Source organism: Miscanthus floridulus, chromosome 3 (assembly GCF_019320115.1).
Source record: "Miscanthus floridulus cultivar M001 chromosome 3, ASM1932011v1, whole genome shotgun sequence".
Lineage (NCBI taxonomy): Eukaryota > Viridiplantae > Streptophyta > Magnoliopsida > Poales > Poaceae > Miscanthus > Miscanthus floridulus.
This window is the reverse complement of record NC_089582.1, coordinates 77,946,072-77,963,323: the sequence shown is the minus strand read 5'-3', so window position 1 is coordinate 77,963,323 and position 17,252 is coordinate 77,946,072. Positions and strand designations below refer to the sequence as shown.

At 38.1% G+C, this 17,252-nt stretch overlaps 1 protein-coding gene, 1 long non-coding RNA gene and 1 pseudogene across 2 annotated transcripts; 1 reads left to right on the top strand and 2 right to left on the bottom strand.

Moving 5' to 3' along the window:
• Window positions 1-5,889: 5,889 nt before the first annotated feature.
• LOC136545972 (uncharacterized) lies at window positions 5,890-8,185 on the bottom strand (annotated as a pseudogene).
• Window positions 8,186-8,455: 270 nt separating this feature from the next.
• Window positions 8,456-10,659, bottom strand: LOC136545970 (uncharacterized). The gene is made up of 5 exons (XR_010781193.1): window positions 10,529-10,659; window positions 10,325-10,400; window positions 9,668-9,765; window positions 9,531-9,569; window positions 8,456-8,780 (listed from the first exon to the last, which is right to left on the bottom strand). It is a non-coding gene; the product is annotated as an uncharacterized lncRNA (long non-coding RNA).
• Window positions 10,660-12,833: 2,174 nt separating this feature from the next.
• Window positions 12,834-15,982, top strand: LOC136545969 (uncharacterized). The gene is made up of 2 exons (XM_066537948.1): window positions 12,834-13,225; window positions 14,550-15,982. Exon 2 carries the CDS (start codon window positions 14,557-14,559, stop codon window positions 15,799-15,801), a length of 1,245 nt encoding a protein of 414 aa, XP_066394045.1. The 5' UTR covers window positions 12,834-13,225; window positions 14,550-14,556; the 3' UTR covers window positions 15,802-15,982.
• Window positions 15,983-17,252: the final 1,270 nt, after the last annotated feature.

The window sequence follows — 17,252 nt, the reverse complement described above, 5'->3', positions numbered from 1 at the left end:
TGCGCGCCTCGTAATGCATGTCCACGATGAGTTTTTTGTAGCATTTGGTAGCCACCGCATCCGCCCTGGCCTTATGTCCGTCCTAGCATCTAAAGAAATCATGCATACAAAAACGATGTATCCATTCATTATTTCAAGAATATCCAATGAATGCGATGTATTGAGCAATGTAGTGCGAGGAAGACTTACCCACAACTCTTGCTTTACTCGCTCCGCCTTGTTGTTGAATACCCTGCGGGTCCGATCTGCAGCATCGGGGGCAGTGGCGTAATGGTCAAACGAGTAGGCCGGCCCCGTCACTCCGGCGTACTCAACCAGGCCAGGGAAGTGCCCCTTGCACAGAAGACCGAGGATGCCATTGACTTGGCGTGTGTGACCACCTCCACTCGCCATAATCGTCCAGTTCCTGCCCAAGTGATTAAGAAAAATTATTAGTTTTTATTTTGATTTTTAACATATCATATATTAGTTTCTAAAGTTACATACTTTTCCTCCTCGGGTCGAATCAGCGGGCATCTCTCACGAGGTATCGGTCGCTAAGGGAGGCTCGCGGGACCTCGCAAGTAGACGCTCGACGAACTAGAGGAAGCGGAACCCCTGCTGTCGCCTCCTCCTCGTCGTCCTCCTGCGCCTCCTCGGCGTCCTCCTGGGGCACCTGCTCCTCCTCCTCCTCATGCGACGGGGCGGCAGGCGATGGCTCCCTCCTGCGGCTGCTCCTCCTCCTACTCTCACCGCCCACCATCTTGTAGTGTGCAAATGCTGAGATTCATGGGAATAATTCCTGAGTTGATCCACAGTATTTCTATAGATAGCAGTTTTGACTAGAACTTATATATGTAGCATTCGTATCACTCCATAGATCGAAATCTAACTACTTGGTACACACATACACAAGATCAAAGACCAGCAAGCTGCATTAATCTTGGATTCTTGGTATAACTCTGTCATTTGCCATTCAGCATACACACATACATGCATGATTTTTTAAAAAATTGTATTCCTCCTTCAATTGCATTAAACGTAAGGCTTTCTTTGACAAACCGCAAACATATTGAGAACAAGGGTACTGTGGTGTATTGCCTCTGATTGTAGATGAGGATTTGGCCTCCACCACTAGCATTCTAACAATGTTAGGCAGGGGTGGGCGAGGAAAAACATAACATTCTGGAATTTCTGATGACAGATTTGTGCTCAGATTACATACAAATTTGAATATAGGGAAATGAATGGGATCTCATATTTATGTAAATGTACTGGCAACTGTACTCGAATTTGTTTGCATATCAGTATATCACAAAGATACTATTAAAACATTTTATGCTGATTGGCGAACATTTTAGCTTTAAGATGTAATTTTTTCCTCTATCTCTTGTGTCAGCCTGTACACTGTACCTCATTTTATCATTTTTCTGGTATCTGATCTATATATTCTGCAAGTATACACCATTTTCCTATTTAATTTTTAATTGCACATGCTGTTCTCTTATTATAGGTAAAGCAGATGAACTGTCTTTGCACAGAAAGCTTGGCTGCTCTGATTTTACATTGGCTTGTTTATTTGATTTTCCAAAATCTCCTGAAGGGGACGTTATGTCACCTTGTTTTCCCAGTCCAGCAGAAGTGATCAATCTAGTAAGGAGGTTTAGTAGTTTGATTATGTGTGGAAGAAATTTTGAGTGTGGACAGACTTTCTTGGGATACACAATTAATCAATCAGCTGTTCTCATCCGACATGGTCAGTATGAAGCTGCTAAGGTACTATTTTATTTTTGGTTTAAAATTCATTAGAAACATACTTTGTTTTATTTGATGTTGCTTTATCTATATAGTATCAGCTATCAGATAAGCTCTCCTTATCCTCATTTTTATCTCTAACAGAATCTGCTGGGAATTCTGGAAACATACTTGGACAATGGAAAAGTATCCCATACTGGTCAAGATGCAGATACTGCATGTTCAGCATACCTTCATCTCAATGGATTTTGCCTTCTGATGCTTGCACATGACGAAGCAAATATTATTTTGAGAGAATCCAAGGTTCATGATGCTATCCGATGCTTTTTCAGGTACTACCTTTTCACTATGTGAACTTGTGGATTGAGCCTTTTTTATTATCATCAAACGACACATTTCTGGAAACCGTCTTTAGTGGCTGGGGACAGCAATGATTTATTTTCCTATTGTGATACTGGAGAAGAAATATATAACATAAACATATTTGTTACTGAGCTATTGAAAATAATAGGACTGCATCAGTCTAACTGGTTATTTAAAAGCCTAACTGACAGACCGGGCGCTTGATCTACTTCTGCTGTTAAAGTTAAGTGGTAGCTGATACATATGGTTCTCCGCCCTTAATCCCACATCTATGTATGAAAATCTTCTTTAATTAGACATAATTACTAGGCGCTTGATCTTTGTGCTAGCACCTTGCAATAAGTCTGATACTTGGTTTTTTGCATACTCAATTTTTTATAGAATTGTAAACACAAATGTAGTTGCACATTCCTTTATTAGAAATTAGAAATGACAAGTAACTAAGCAAGATTGCTATCAGCATATCATCAACACATTCCTTTATCAGTTACTACATGCATACCTCAATGCAACGTCGATGGCGGCGTACCAGTGGAAGGGCACCTCACTGACTCGATCCGCACGACGTCCACGACGAGCTACTGGTAGTGGCCGGGGCGCCTCCTCCTCCTCCTTCTTCTTCCTTCCTCCTTCCTCCTCCTCTTCCTCCTTCCCCCTTCTTCCTCCTCTCCTCTTCCTCCTCTCTTTCTCCTCCTCCTCCGGCGGCGCGGCGCGGGGGACGGCGCGGGCGGCGGCGGCGGCGCTGGCGCGGTCTGCCTGCGTGCGTGTGTGCGGTGTGTGTGGGCCGGCTAGGCCGAAGTGGTTAAATCCCGCCTTTGCCGAGTGCCCCCGATCTAGCACTCGGCAAACTATTTTTTTAATTTTTTTTAAATTATTTGCCGAGTGCCACATGGCCTGGCACTCGGCAAAGAGGGGTTTTTAATTTTTTTAAACTTCTTTGCCGAGTGCCATAGGTTCTGGCACTCAGCAAAGAGGCTCTTTTGCCGAGTGTCATTTTTGACACTCGACAAACTATTTTTTTCTTCACTTTTGACCTCCAAACTTTTTCTGCAGTCCTCATACAATACCTGGTACTCCATGTTCCAATGTGGCACATTTCTCGGGCTTTTTCTATATTTCTTTAATTTATTTCATTTAATTGGATTTTCTTGGATAATTCAAATTATAACTGCTAGTCATTCGAATAATGAAAAAAAAGAATGAAAAAAATGATATTCATGTTATTTAGTATAATGTGAGGCCGTATCTTAGAACAGACCACCAATTTTGAACATCTTGTTCATGAAACATGACCACGAACTTGCGGTTGAGTTGTTTTCAAATTCTATAAAAAGCAAACGAAGTCCGAAAATCATAAAACTTGTCAAGATGTCATGATATCATATGTGGAGGCTGTGATAAAAATTTGAGGAGGTTTCGCGCAAGTTGTCACGTACGATGTTTACCACCTCGTCGGCCTCTTCACGAAATCATGAAACTTCTTCGGAGATTCTTCGGTTTGCAAGCATCGTACGTCACAACTTGCGCAAAAACTTCTCAATTTTTTATCACAGCCTCCATATATGATATCATGACATCTTGACAAGTTTCATGATTTTCGGACTTCGTTTGCTTTTATAGAATTTAAAAACAACTCGACCACAAGTTTATGGTCATGTTTCGTGAACAAGATGTTCGAAATTGATGGTCCGTTCCTGAATACGGCCTCACATTATACTAAATAACATTAATATCATTTTTTCATTCATTTTTTTCATTATTCGAATGACTAGCAGTTATAATTTGAATTATCCAAGAAAATTCAATTAAATGAAATAAATTAAAGAAATATAAAAAAAATCCGAGAAATGTGCCACATTGGAACATGGAGTACCAGGTATTGTATGAGGACTGCAGAAAAAGTTTGGAGGTCAAAAGTAAAAAAATATGATTTGTCGAGTGTCAAAAAATGACACTCAGCAAAGGAGCCTCTTTGCCAAGTGTCAGGATAAGACACTCAGCAAAGGTTTAACGGCGCCTGCCCGCCGTTAACGGAGGCAGCCCTTTGCCGAGTGTTCAGGTTTGCCGAGTGCCGAGCCATCCTGACACTCGGTAAACCACCGCTTTGCCGAGTGTTATTGTTTGCCGAGTGCTTTCTCTCTGGCACTCGGCAAACAGCCTTTTTGCCGAGTGTCCGATAAAAAGCACTCGGTAAAGTTTGGAACACTCGACAAAGAAGCCGTCTCCAGTAGTGCTGGCAGGCACAATCCAAACATACCCATAGATTCGGCATCGTGTGGCTAATATTTACTACTATTTTTTATGTCGTTTGACTTATTTTACACAATGTGTGGAAAATAATTAATGTCATGATATAGTACACCCTTTATCTGCAAATTCATTTCATAATTTCGTGGCAACTTTAGCCAAACTTATCTTATTAATTTTACCACTTATATATACAAATTGAACAATTAAGATTTGTCAGTTTGCTTTCTTGGCGAAACTTTAAAAAATGACGATATGTTTTCAATGATTTTTGAATTACATATGCTTAGGAAATAAGCAAAGGTCAAAGGTGTTGATATCCGAAACGAAATGTACTTTGGTACATTCTAAAAATTCATTTCAAATTCATGTCGAGTCCCTCTTCACTACAACAGCACAGGGATACAGTAACACCAACTTATGTTACTGTAGGTTGAAAAAAGTATAACTAGCTCTCTTAGTAACACATTTTTTTGTGTTCCAATTGGCCATGTTACTATAGACTGGTTTATTGTAACACATTTACTTGTTTATAGGAACATTTGTCTAGTGTTACAATGATTTTTGTTGTAACACTTTTTTTTTCTAGTAACACTTCATATTATGGTGTAATACATAGTTTGTAACACATTTATTTATCTATGGGAACATTTGCCTAGTGTTATAGTGATTGTCTGCTGTAACACTTTTTTTTAGTTCTAGTAACACTTCTACATTATGGTAGAGCATAGTATGGAACAAAGGAACACATGGTTTGTAACACTTGTTTATATCTATTGTAACATATTCAGATTAGGAAACAAATATTTGTTTCGCCTATATATGTGGCACACGGATTATTGTAGAATCACACAAACACGACACATTGCAAAATCACATAAACCACAAATTTCAATAATCATAACAAGATCCACATATAGTAGGATGATTTCAAACATAGTGTTTGTTTAGATTAAATCATAATATTTGTACATAACGATATGGCTCTAGATAGCAAACACACATAGTCCATACTAGAAAGAAAAATTCAAGAACTAACTAGAATTCATAAAGTCCATTGCTTCTTTCATTATTCTTTGTACACATCGATGTAGGAATTCAACCATTAATCATTTGAACCTACAAAGAAAATATAAATTGTAAGATTACAAATTAGGCCACATATGTACAATGATGTAAGTTAAGAAAGCTAGTTTGAACATACAAACATCGAAGGCCAAGCAATTGAGACTCCTTTGGCTTGAGCATCACCAATATTGTTGCACCTAGGCCTAGGCCTCACTAATGGCTCATCTTTGGCTATAGCATGATCGATACGCACTTTGTAGAATTGACTTCCTGTCTTAACTCCACCAACAATGGCTTCTAGATCAGTGTTCAACACAGTTGCATAGGCTACATTAGCCTTAGGCCAGTCTCAGTGGGGGTTTCATCTCCTAGTTTCCAACACACCCATATTTTGGAAACAGTACAGAAGAGTTTCATCCCCATGAAACTCTCTCTACTCCCATGAAACTTTTATCTTCTCTCTCTTTATTAAGACAGTGCCCATGAAACTCTATGAAATCCCCATTGAGACTGGCCTAATTAGGATATTTTGAAGTCATTAGTAGCACCATGGACCCAACCTACATTAATTTGGCATAATCTCTTAGTGACCAACAACCCTTAGTTGTACATCAAGATCATGCAATTAGAACAAGTGTATTATGTTCATCTACCTTCATTACAGGAAATTGTTTAGGTGCTTGACGCTTGTTGCATGTAACCTTGTCATGAGCCACCTCCTGGTGTGCAATGGTCGTAGTCTCTCTAGGCCCTCCATGATGACCCTTACACATATAAAATGAAGTATGTAAGACAAAAATTCCTCTATAAATATAGCAAAGTGTGGTTCATAGATACCTTTTGTTTCTTTGTTGTTTTACTTGTGGTGGATAAAAGTAGACTGTCATCATCACTATATTCAGACTCACATGTTTCTTTATTCTAGTAAAGAGAAAAAAGACAGTAGCATGAGTTAATATAAAAAAATCCTTTGTGAATAAAATAGTATTAAATTCACAAGAAAGTGACTACCAATTCATCCCTGTGTTCAAGGAATCCATCATTCTGGTTGGGTGCAACACAGTGAACTCTCTAAAAATTTGAAACAATATTAAAGCCAAAAGACTAAATTAGGTGAAAACATGGAAAGTAGAGCAAATACCTTTCTTTTAGAAAGCACCGCTTGATTCTGAGAATTGTTATGATCACTCCTAGCACAATTTCCCTAGAAAAGAAATAAAGTTTGAGTAACACATTTCAATACGAAGTTACAAATTAAAATGTATATTGTTACCATAGTTGCTTCTTGGTTCTTATGGTGCCTTTGATTGTTTTTTAGTTCTTCAATAACTTTGTCTTGCATTCTAGAATGCTCTTTGAGTTGCCTTATTTCCTCCAACATGAGTCTCTACATTAGATGATGAGCCATCTAGTGAAACTATATTAATGTCCTTAAAATGGTGTGTCCTTCGACCATAAACTTATTTAGGAACTGGAAGCAATCCCATGCTGTGCACTTGTCTAGCTTTCTCTTCTCCCAAGATCTGATGTAATGCATCACCTTCCCATGCAACTCCTCCCTCACTATTTTATGCTAACTCTGGTTGTGTGTCTAGGAGATTTTCCAGTTCAACCTACAAGCAAGAAATCCGCACATTAGAAAACAGAAATAATTTTATATTTGCAAAAATTCTCATGTGCATGTAGTATACCACTGGTTCATTTATCCCTTTTCCCCTTTTCCTGTGAGTTGCGAGGTAAACCTTTGCTCTATGTGGCTGTTTTTTTAGGATCAGTTTGCCTCTAAAAAATAGGAGTAAAGGAAAAGTAATAAGAATCATATATAATTTTTTTCAATAGAAGATGACTCACCATGTCCTTAGACCAACGAGCATAACTCTTTGTACCGGCTGTATGTGTTGTCTTCTTCATTTGACAACTTATTTTATTCTTCTCACTTAGGGTCTACAAGAAAAGTAAATTGATAGATAAAAATCAATAGTGGTATAGATAGTGATAGTAAAAAAGCCAAATAGCGTCAATAATGGTGCCTTACTTGTCCTTCGTTGGACTTCCAATATTTTACTAGGGCCTTCCATTGATCTTCATCGATATCATCTGGACAACGCTTGTTCAAAACAAACTTTTTCTTCTTTGGATTAAATAGTGACTTTTTTAATGTTGCCTTGTATTTTCTCCAATCTCTTCCAATTGATTTCAATATCCATTTCTCACATGAATGAGGATATAAGAACTTTGTCTAAAATAAGAAAGTCACTAATGAATGAATTTGATTTCATGACATGATAACAAGCATATATATACTTAATCTTATAAAAACATTATGTCTTGTAAAATTTAGCTAACCTGGATGAATTGAATTATGGTTTTTGCATTGTTTTTCTTAACTTCTCTCCAATCTTTGGCACCAATAGGACAGTAACCACCATTTCTTGCTATGGTGCTCAAAAATTGCCCTAAAAGGCCACCTTCTTTTCCAATGGGTTGTCCAAGCATATTACATCTTACTACTATCCGATCTCCTTCAAGTAGATTCCAAACATGTGTTAAAACGGTCCCCTTTCGTTTAAAAGGTACTTCATCGCCATCACCTATTAAAAACAGAATGATAGTGATAGTAATTGGTTAAGATGCAGTCCATATGAATGAGATTGATCTAACTACATTTGTACCTGATGTGTTTTGGTTCTCATCATCATGCTGCTCAACCTCGTTAGCATATAGTGCTTCAGTATGCATTACATTTAATCCTTTCTTTTTCTTTGTACCTCCTCTTCCTGCTAAACAAATGTTGAGGACATGAACACGTGTTTATAGTAAATATAATAAACAATATGTAATCTTTTTATTAAACAACTAGATATTTGTATTAGACTATCAAGATTGTATTTATTAAGTCACATACCACGATGGGGTTGGATATGCTAATCTTGGATGAAAATAAATCATTGATAACTAACATGACTTGGAATAGTTGTCCTTGAATAATCAAATATACATAGAAAAGTAAATTATATGCTCATTCTAATACCTTTATTTTTTTTTGTTTAGATTTGGATGGTTCTTTGTTGGACTTGGTAGGCGCTAAAGTCTCTGCCTCGTCATAAAGAAATTAACCATCTTTTTGCTCTCATACTCGTTGAGCATTTCCATCACAACAGAATCTTGTTGTATTATAACCAAGCTATATTTTCTCTTGTAGTATAGATAGTCGACTGATGTGTACCCAGAACCCTCGATCAGATCAATCAAATCGAAAAAGCATATCTCATCTCTATCCATTTCCCTTTGCACATGTTTATGTCCTTCAGCTTTTCCATCGCATTTCAGATTTATGGTCCAATTATCCACCGCCATGGTAGCACAATCTAAATAAAATATAGCACCAATAGGAAAATAAGAATAAAGCATAGGATAATTCACAAATAAGAATCAAGTGTAACCGAATAGTAACAATTTGACTAAAGTGTATATTTGTAATGTTATTTGAACTTGGAGCTTGAGAACAAGTAAAGTGCTATGGTTCAGATAGGATGATAGGATGATCTAGAGCATGACACATATATACGAACAAAAATAGTCCAAAAGGTTCTTTACATTGAATAAGATATAAAATTAACATGTATGATAATTTATTTTTCCTAACATTTAGGAGGGAAAAATCACCGTTGTTGTTTTGCTTGATTGAAAATTAACTTTATATATAGTAGTGTCCAGTTAGCTTGAATTAAATAAACGGGCTGACATACCATGACACTAGTGAAACAATCAAGCACTAAGTCGTATACACAGACTGAGTAGAACTAAAATAGAGGTCATAAATAAAATGTGAAAAGTCTGCCCTTTGTTTTGTCCCATTTCAACCATGCACAAAAAGCTAACCTAAGAAGCTAGCAAATATTGAATAAATAATTACTAAAAGCATGAAAGCAGAAATTATTAAAAGATGGATCTACTGCATCATGATAGGACATTTCACAAAAGCATACTAAACTGCTGCTCGGAGTATTCTGTAACATGAACGACAAAATGCTAGCACTTTGCCATTGCTTGTGCGAGTAAATGAAAGCTGCAACTCCATGAGCAGATAAGCTACCGATACACTGCTACCAACTTACCTAATTGTCGAAGTGCAACAGCTCAGCTCCTCCGACGACCTGAAATTACAATGTTTTTAATCCTCTTTCTCCTCTTCTGAATTCTAAATCCCCCTCCACAAAAGTGTTTTCATGAGAAAAAAATGTAAATAAATCACCTAGACAGTTATATGCAGCAGCACTATACAACCGAGATGAGCTGTCCATGTCCTGCTCCTTGGAATGTTGGAGTCTCCGCTGCTAGGATGGAGCACATCTGTAGGGAACTAAGATCAGATGGAAATAGCATGGCGAGCAATGAAAGCAAGAGCAGGCAAACTATTTCATCTTCTAGAGAAGACGTTTTCAAAAATGGCACAGGATGCAACTGAAGCAGAGCTGCTTCAAGCCTCATCAAACAAACCAAAAGACCGATGGAAAAGAAATCCAAACCACGGCACCACCATCTCATATGTCATGGGTGTTCTACTCTAACCATTAACACTAACAAAGATTGATAATTCATCTACAGTTCTGGGAACCGCAGAAAAGGGGAAACCTTCACCAAAATCTAAAATTGAAGGTTGCTGTTAGGGGATCAAATCGATTGATGACAAAGATATCTTCTCACATATCCTACCATCAGAACTCCTAGATTCGCCCTAAATCGCACACAAAAAGGAGGAATGAAAATTCCACAAAAATTAGCTCTGAAAATTAGAGATTCTTGTAGACAGATCTATCGGTAGAAAACCCACATTCGACAGGATGGCAGGATTCGCAGGAACTCAAAGTCGCATGCAGAAAAGGAGAGGGTGGAAAGAGCTCGGCGTTACCTGCAAGAACTTGATCTCATGGAACTTGGTACGAATGGTGTGCAGGCTCCTGCCCTTGGCCACGGCAAGCACAACACTGTGAGGGGAGAGGAGATTTGAGTCCTGACAGAGGGAGAGAACCAGAGGAGAGGCAATGCGGATCGTGGGAATGATAGAAGCGGGAGGGAAGACAATTTTGGGGTCGGCAAGACCGGTGGAGGTTACCTGTGTTCCAAGCGCTGAGGCGAGGGCAGATGAGGAAGCAGCTCCCGCGGCCCAAGATGAGCGCGACGTGCGGCGGCGTCGGGCGAGAGAGAAGAACAAACGCGCACTTGGCGTTGAAAATTGGATCTCTCGTTCTATTCGCGGTGATGCGAAGACACTTTTTGTTTTTTTATCTAAAAAAAGAATTTCTTGATTTTTTTTCCCGCGTTCAGTTTCTTTCCGTTTCTTTTTTTTTTGCCTTTTCATACGTCAATGGTCTGCGTGGTCTGCCCCTGCTATAATTTTTTTTGTTTTTTCTTTTGTGGAGTGTATCTCTCCGTTCCATGACCTTTTATTTATTTTTTTCTTGTTTGGAGTATCCCATTTTTCTCTATAAACATAAAAATAAATAATAAATATAGTATTACGGCCTTTGAAACTTTGACCCTTCCTTAACAAATAAATCGTGGTTATCAAAATAAATAAATAAATAAACCGTGAACTGAAATATTCATTACTAATAATAATTATCTTTATGTACATGTGTTAAATACTTATGTCATAATTCCTATTTGTATAATGACAATGCTCTACTAAAACCAAAAAAATATTCTATTTCGATTTCATGCTATCCGGATTTGAAGTGAGTATTTGGGACACAAAACAAATTCAAATGAAAACGGTGTCAACTACAAAGTTTTAAAACTTTTCAAGATCTACAACTTTGGTTTTGGTCATTTATCCATCCGAGGCCGTTTATAAATTTTGAATTTTGAAATGAGGAAATTTGGCCATAATTTTCCTTGGATAAGTAATTTCAAATGAAAAGTTGTCAACTACAAAGTTGCATAAGTTTTCAAGATCTACGACTTTAGTTTTGGTGGTTTCTTCATATGATATCGTTTGAAAAATTCGAATTTCAAATGTGAAAATTCAAATATAATTTTCATTAGATAGACGATTTCATACGAAATAGTTGTCAACTACAATATTGCATAACTTTTTTATATCTATAACTTTTGTTTTAGTCGTTTCTCCATATGAGATCCTTAACCGTAACTATACACTCATTTATGACTATAGAGTACATGGATTCCTTTGGTATTAACTTCTTTGACATCTCGTGAAACAAATATTTCATCATCAAAACAACGTTCAATAAAAAACTTATGAACTCCAAAGTTGCATAACGTTTTAAGATCTACAACTTTTATTTTGGTTGTTTCTCCATCCAAGATTCTTTTCTACCACTGCACACTTACTTGTGACTTTAGAGCGTATGGAGTTATGGACTCCTTTGGTATTAACTCTAAAAAATCTTATGATATGTAGTTGGACATATTTTATTCGTGTATAGGGCCATATTTTCATTGGTGTGTATAGGGCCCACAATCGATGTCCATGGTGAGGCTCTCCAACTATGCTTTTATTCGTGTATATCCGTTTTTAAGGGACTTGCCCCTACATCATCAGGCTGCTCAATGAATTCAGAGATGGACATCGTCTTTGGTGCACGACAGGCACATGTGGCCTGTGCATGTTGGGTTTGGGTCACGATGGGTTAGCTTACTATAGCTTTGTTGGTTGGAGTTTTGTGGTCAGGTCTCACCCTTATCTCAGTTTTTTATAGTTTAAATTCTTCCATGTAAAGAAAACAATCCCTCACAGCCCGACCCAGAGTGAGGTGATGGCATTTGTAAGGGGCGATCCTTTTCTCTCGAAGATCTCCTGCATATTTAAAAAAAAGTCTACTTAAACATAAATTACATTACATAATTTAAATTTTGTTTTGTTTTTGTGACAAACTAACCGTAATGGAATAGTGTTTTCACATTATTAAATTTTTTCATCATGTTTGATGTATTCATGTGTCACATCTCTTCAACTTTTATGTGGACAGAAGACATAAGTGTGTCATTACACTTTTTCTCAATAATTTAAAATTTTGATCAATATTTCGTGAATACAACAATATTTTTATTAAATAAGAACTTATTTTATTCTAACATTAATTAATTGCCTTTTTTGTTTAAAGAAGAATACGAGTTATCTTGGTCTTACAATTTTTTTTAGATTTATAACACGTCTATGTCTTTAGCTCCATATGTGCGACTTTATAATAACTTTTTAGAATCTTTTAACAACAATTCTTTCCACTATGCTATTATAAAACGGAGTTACTTTTGGTCTAAAAATATTGGCGCACAAGTTCCCGCAAACAGCCAGCTGCGAAATTGAAAACACCCTTATCTCTTATAACTGTCGTCTTCCAATCTCATCTACAGATCATCTCAACCCAATCCTGCAAGGGGAGGACATCCATGATGGTACCCTTCTCCTAGCAATCCATCTACTCCAGGCCAGACCCTTCCCTCAAGTTCGGCGCCCCTCTCCTCTAGGCTGCCCGCCGACCCTCTTGTCCGTACGGTGACGCCGCCGGCCGGCACTTCCACGCCGCCTTCGCTCCAGGCCAGGGTGGCTGCGGGCTGGCCCTGCTACAGGATCCAGTGGGATATGTACTTCTCCCGTGCGGTCCTGCTCGTGCAGCAGCCAAGAGTCAGGGTGGTGGCGCTCTAGCTCATTGCCGCGTGGGCGGGCCGACGGGGCTTGGCCTGCCCGTTCAAGTTGTTCGCGTTTCACAACCTCACGTGGCGTTGGCACTCCGACTGGTGACACCAACTCTCCAAGCGGGAGCAACAGAGCAAGACAGCCGAGCAGGTAGGTAAGTAGTCCGTTGCTGGATAATGGGTCTATTTAGCTTAGGTTGTTCCGTTTGTTTTATCTAATTGGTTGGTTAATTTAGGAATTATTGGGATTGACAATTGGCTATTTTTTGGTTAATTTAAGAATTAGGAATGAAATATAAAAGAAGTTAAGTAAAGACGGATCCATAGAAGTTACTGACTTGTTTGAAGTGTCATTATATCAGTAACTCAGTTGTCATGCTCATGCCAATGTTTAGATGAGAATAACAGGACATTGCAAACCAATGAATAAATGGAGTAGTCTTGTGCTTTTGTTTAGAAACTAAAAGTATGGAAGACAAGAACTAAATCATGTACGCCTATAGCCCTATACCTGTGCTGCTCCCTATACCTGTGCTGGTGGTGGTGGTGGTCTGCTGTGGCCTGTGTGCCTGATGGCTGATGCCTTTGTATATCTATGAACTATTGCATAATGCATTATTGCCTTTGGTCTATTGCACTCTTGTGATAATGCTGATATGTTCCATTGATAAGTGATAACCTGCTGTGATCATGTAATTCCTGGGAAAAGCTTTTGCTTATGAACTAATTTGTCTCTGGCCTTGCTGTGACTGATATTGTACCTGTGAACTTAGAACTAGACATCATTTCTTAATTTTTATGTACATGTACAGTTATAAGAAATTAAGAACTAGGCACTTGATGTAGTATTTCATTTTTTTATGGGCATAAATATGTATTAATTGCTAGGATGTCACCGCTACCGCCTTTGCTAGCTACTCCATGTTTGCCGTTTGGCTTACTCTGTTCCACCATCATTGCATTTCTCTTCTCATCAACTAATTTTGGGCATGTTGTGCACCGGTACCTGCAGGAGAGGCACCCATTAGTCAGTTAGGCAACTGTAGTTGTCCTACAAGTGAGCATTACTAGAGTCCATCTATTAATCAGATAATCAGTAATCGCCACCAGTCATTAGTGCAGCCTTGCTTGCCATTAGTCAGTTAAGCAACTGAATGCATATAATGATGCTTGCTGCAACTCTGAGCCATATATTTTCATACTGAAGTCTGAAGTAGGAATTGTCGAAGTATTTTTCATACAAATATTTTTCTAAGAACATTGCCCAATTAGTTAAGTTTGAAGTAGGAATTGTCGAAATATCTCATATTCATTTGTAGTTATTAGAATATTAAATTGTTTCCTCATAGTTGAGATGAAACAAGATGTTTGAGTCCACTTTATATAATCCATAGCTTTTTATGTATTTCCAACATTTTGTCTCAGCTATTGAAGTACCACATAACTGATGCACTGATAGTATCTCTTGATTTCAGTGAATTAATGGACTTAAGTGCTATTAAGAGGTTGTTGCAATCCAGAAGACCAAGTGATGAGTACATAGCTGGGGTACAGGGTTTTCTTAAGTTTGCCTACAGTGGGAAAAAGTCCGATGCAAAGATTCAATGCCCCTATGTCAAATGTGTCAATAGGCAGTTACAAATGCAAGAAACAGTGTATGAGCACTTAGTGTGTGATGGAATGCTGCGTGGATACATTATATGGGGCTGTCATGGGGAAACATCATCTTATATCTCTGCTAACAAAGATTCAGAGTCACCGCGTCCAAGTTTAAACACTAATATGTGCCAAGTAGTCCAAGAAGCCTTTGGATATATAGACGATGGACATCACACAAATGGACCTCACGCATCAGGTTTATCTGAAGATGGACCAAATGCGGAAACACAAGATTTCTTTGATTTGCTTAGGGCTGCTGATGAACCTTTATGGGAAGGATGTGAGCTATCAAAACTTTCTTTCCTAGTCCTATTGTTTCATGTGAAGTCGACCAACAAGTGGAGTAATAAATCAATTAATGATCTACTTCAAATTTTACAGCTAGCTCTCCCAAATGGTTCAAATATACCTAGAACATTTGTGGAGGCTCAGAAGACCATTGCGAAGCTTGGTCTTAGATATGAGAAGATTCATGTGTGCCCAAATAATTGTCAGCTCTATCGGAAAGACAAGAAATATGATGACTTCTGTTCAAAATGTGGAGCTTCAAGATGGAAAAATAAGCCAGATAAAACATTATTAACAAAAAAGGAAAGAAGAAAGGCAACCCCAAATAAGGTATTGTGTTATTTTCCAATCAAACCTAGACTTAAAAGGCTTTTTATGAACAAGGAAACAACCAAGTTAACTAGATGGCATGATGAGGAGCGTACAAAGGATGGTGCTTTGCGCCATCCTGCTAATTCAGAGGTTTGGAAAATCACTGATTCCCAGCACCCTCATATTGCATCAGATTCTCGAAACATGAGGTTTGGAATAGCAACAGATGGTTTTAACCCATATGGGAAGTGTAATTCTACCCATAGTTGTTGGCTAGTTGTATTAGTACCATACAACCTTCCACCATGGTTATGCATGAAAGCTTCTTCTCTTATGCTGACTCTAATAATTCTTGGTTACCCTGGAAAGGACTTCCATACATTTATGCAGCCGATTTATGATGAGCTAAATGAGTTGTTTGACACTGGTATGTCTATATATGATGCATCTCGAGATGAGAGATTTTAACTTTATGCTACAATATTGCATACTGTGAGTGACTACCCTGGGACAGGCATACTGGCACAGTACAGTGTTATGGGATAGTTGGGTTGTGTGTCCTGTGAAGATGAAACAAGTTCAATACGCTTGAAGCATGGCCTCAAGCAATGTTTCATGGGACACCGACGATTTCTACCCATTGGCCATGAGTTTCGTTATGATGCCAATTCATTTGACGGAACCGAAGAGCATCAGTTGAGACCTATTTCTTATTCTAGAGTATCTCTTTTGGAAAGGATAAAATCAATTAAAGACTATGAGAAGTCCAAAACATAGAAGGGTGTTAGTGGCCCGTTTTGTTTGTCTTACTGGAAGTATAATTTGCTACGATACAATCTTGACTTTATGCATATAGAGAAGAATGTGTGTGAAAATATATTTGGGACACTTTTAGAAATGGATGCCAAATCAAAGGACAATCTACAGGCAAGGAAAGACTTGCAAGAAACGACGTTATGTCGGATGGAGATGATATTCCCTCCTAGGTTTTTCACTATCATGGTGCATCTAGTTCTCCACTTAGCAACAGAGGCAAAAATAGGTGGTCTTGTATGTTATCGATCAATGTATTTTGTGGAAAGGTATGTTTTTCTTATAAAAAATTAAGAGCCATGTTTGGTACCATCGCTTTACAGGCTAAATTATAGTTTTTATTAATTTATACTAGTTTGTGTAGGTACCTTCGTGATTTGAAGTCAAACGTGAGAAATAAAGCTCGTCCAGAGGGCTGCATTGCAGAATCAGTTCTAGCAAAAGAGGCTATGCACTTTTGTTCAACATTTCTTGATGGTTTTTAGACATTGTCTAATAGGCTTTTGTGGAATGATGATAATGAGGAGTCACTTGGATGCTCTACTAGACATGCATCAACTCTTTTTCCTCAATCTGGGAAACCACTTGGGAAGCCAACTAGTTATGTCCTGAGAGGTTTGGCTAAAGTACAAGCACATAGATATGTGCTATTCAATTGTTCCGATGTCGATCCATACCTTAGGTAATATCTCAAAATTGTAAACATAAATTTATTTTTTTGCCTCCCATAAATTTTCTTACATGTAAATTGTAGAGCTCATGCTGAAGAGATCATTGAAAAAGGTATTGGACGTAGAGCCAGTCATAGAGATGTTGAGAAAATCCAAAATGAGAAGTTCCATCAATGGTTTAGAGGTCATGTAAGTACCTTAACTCAAAATGCTTATGTAGCACTAACGTGCAGGATTAAACGTGTATAATTGTACAGATAATACAGTTAGAGAGGGAAAATGACATTCATGGTGTTAAAGATGACATTAGATGGCTAGCTCGTGGCCCAGTTGATGCTACAAAAAGGTACCGTGCTTTCAACAGTCAAGGTTTCTGTTTTAGGCCCAAACGGTTGGATAGGGTGACACAAAATAGTGGTGTAGTGCTAACTACAA

Bases quoted from the DNA above. Each gene is read 5' to 3' on its own strand.
- LOC136545969 (XM_066537948.1), top strand. From the start codon at position 14,557: ATGGACTTAAGTGCTATTAAGAGGTTGTTGCAATCCAGAAGACCAAGT.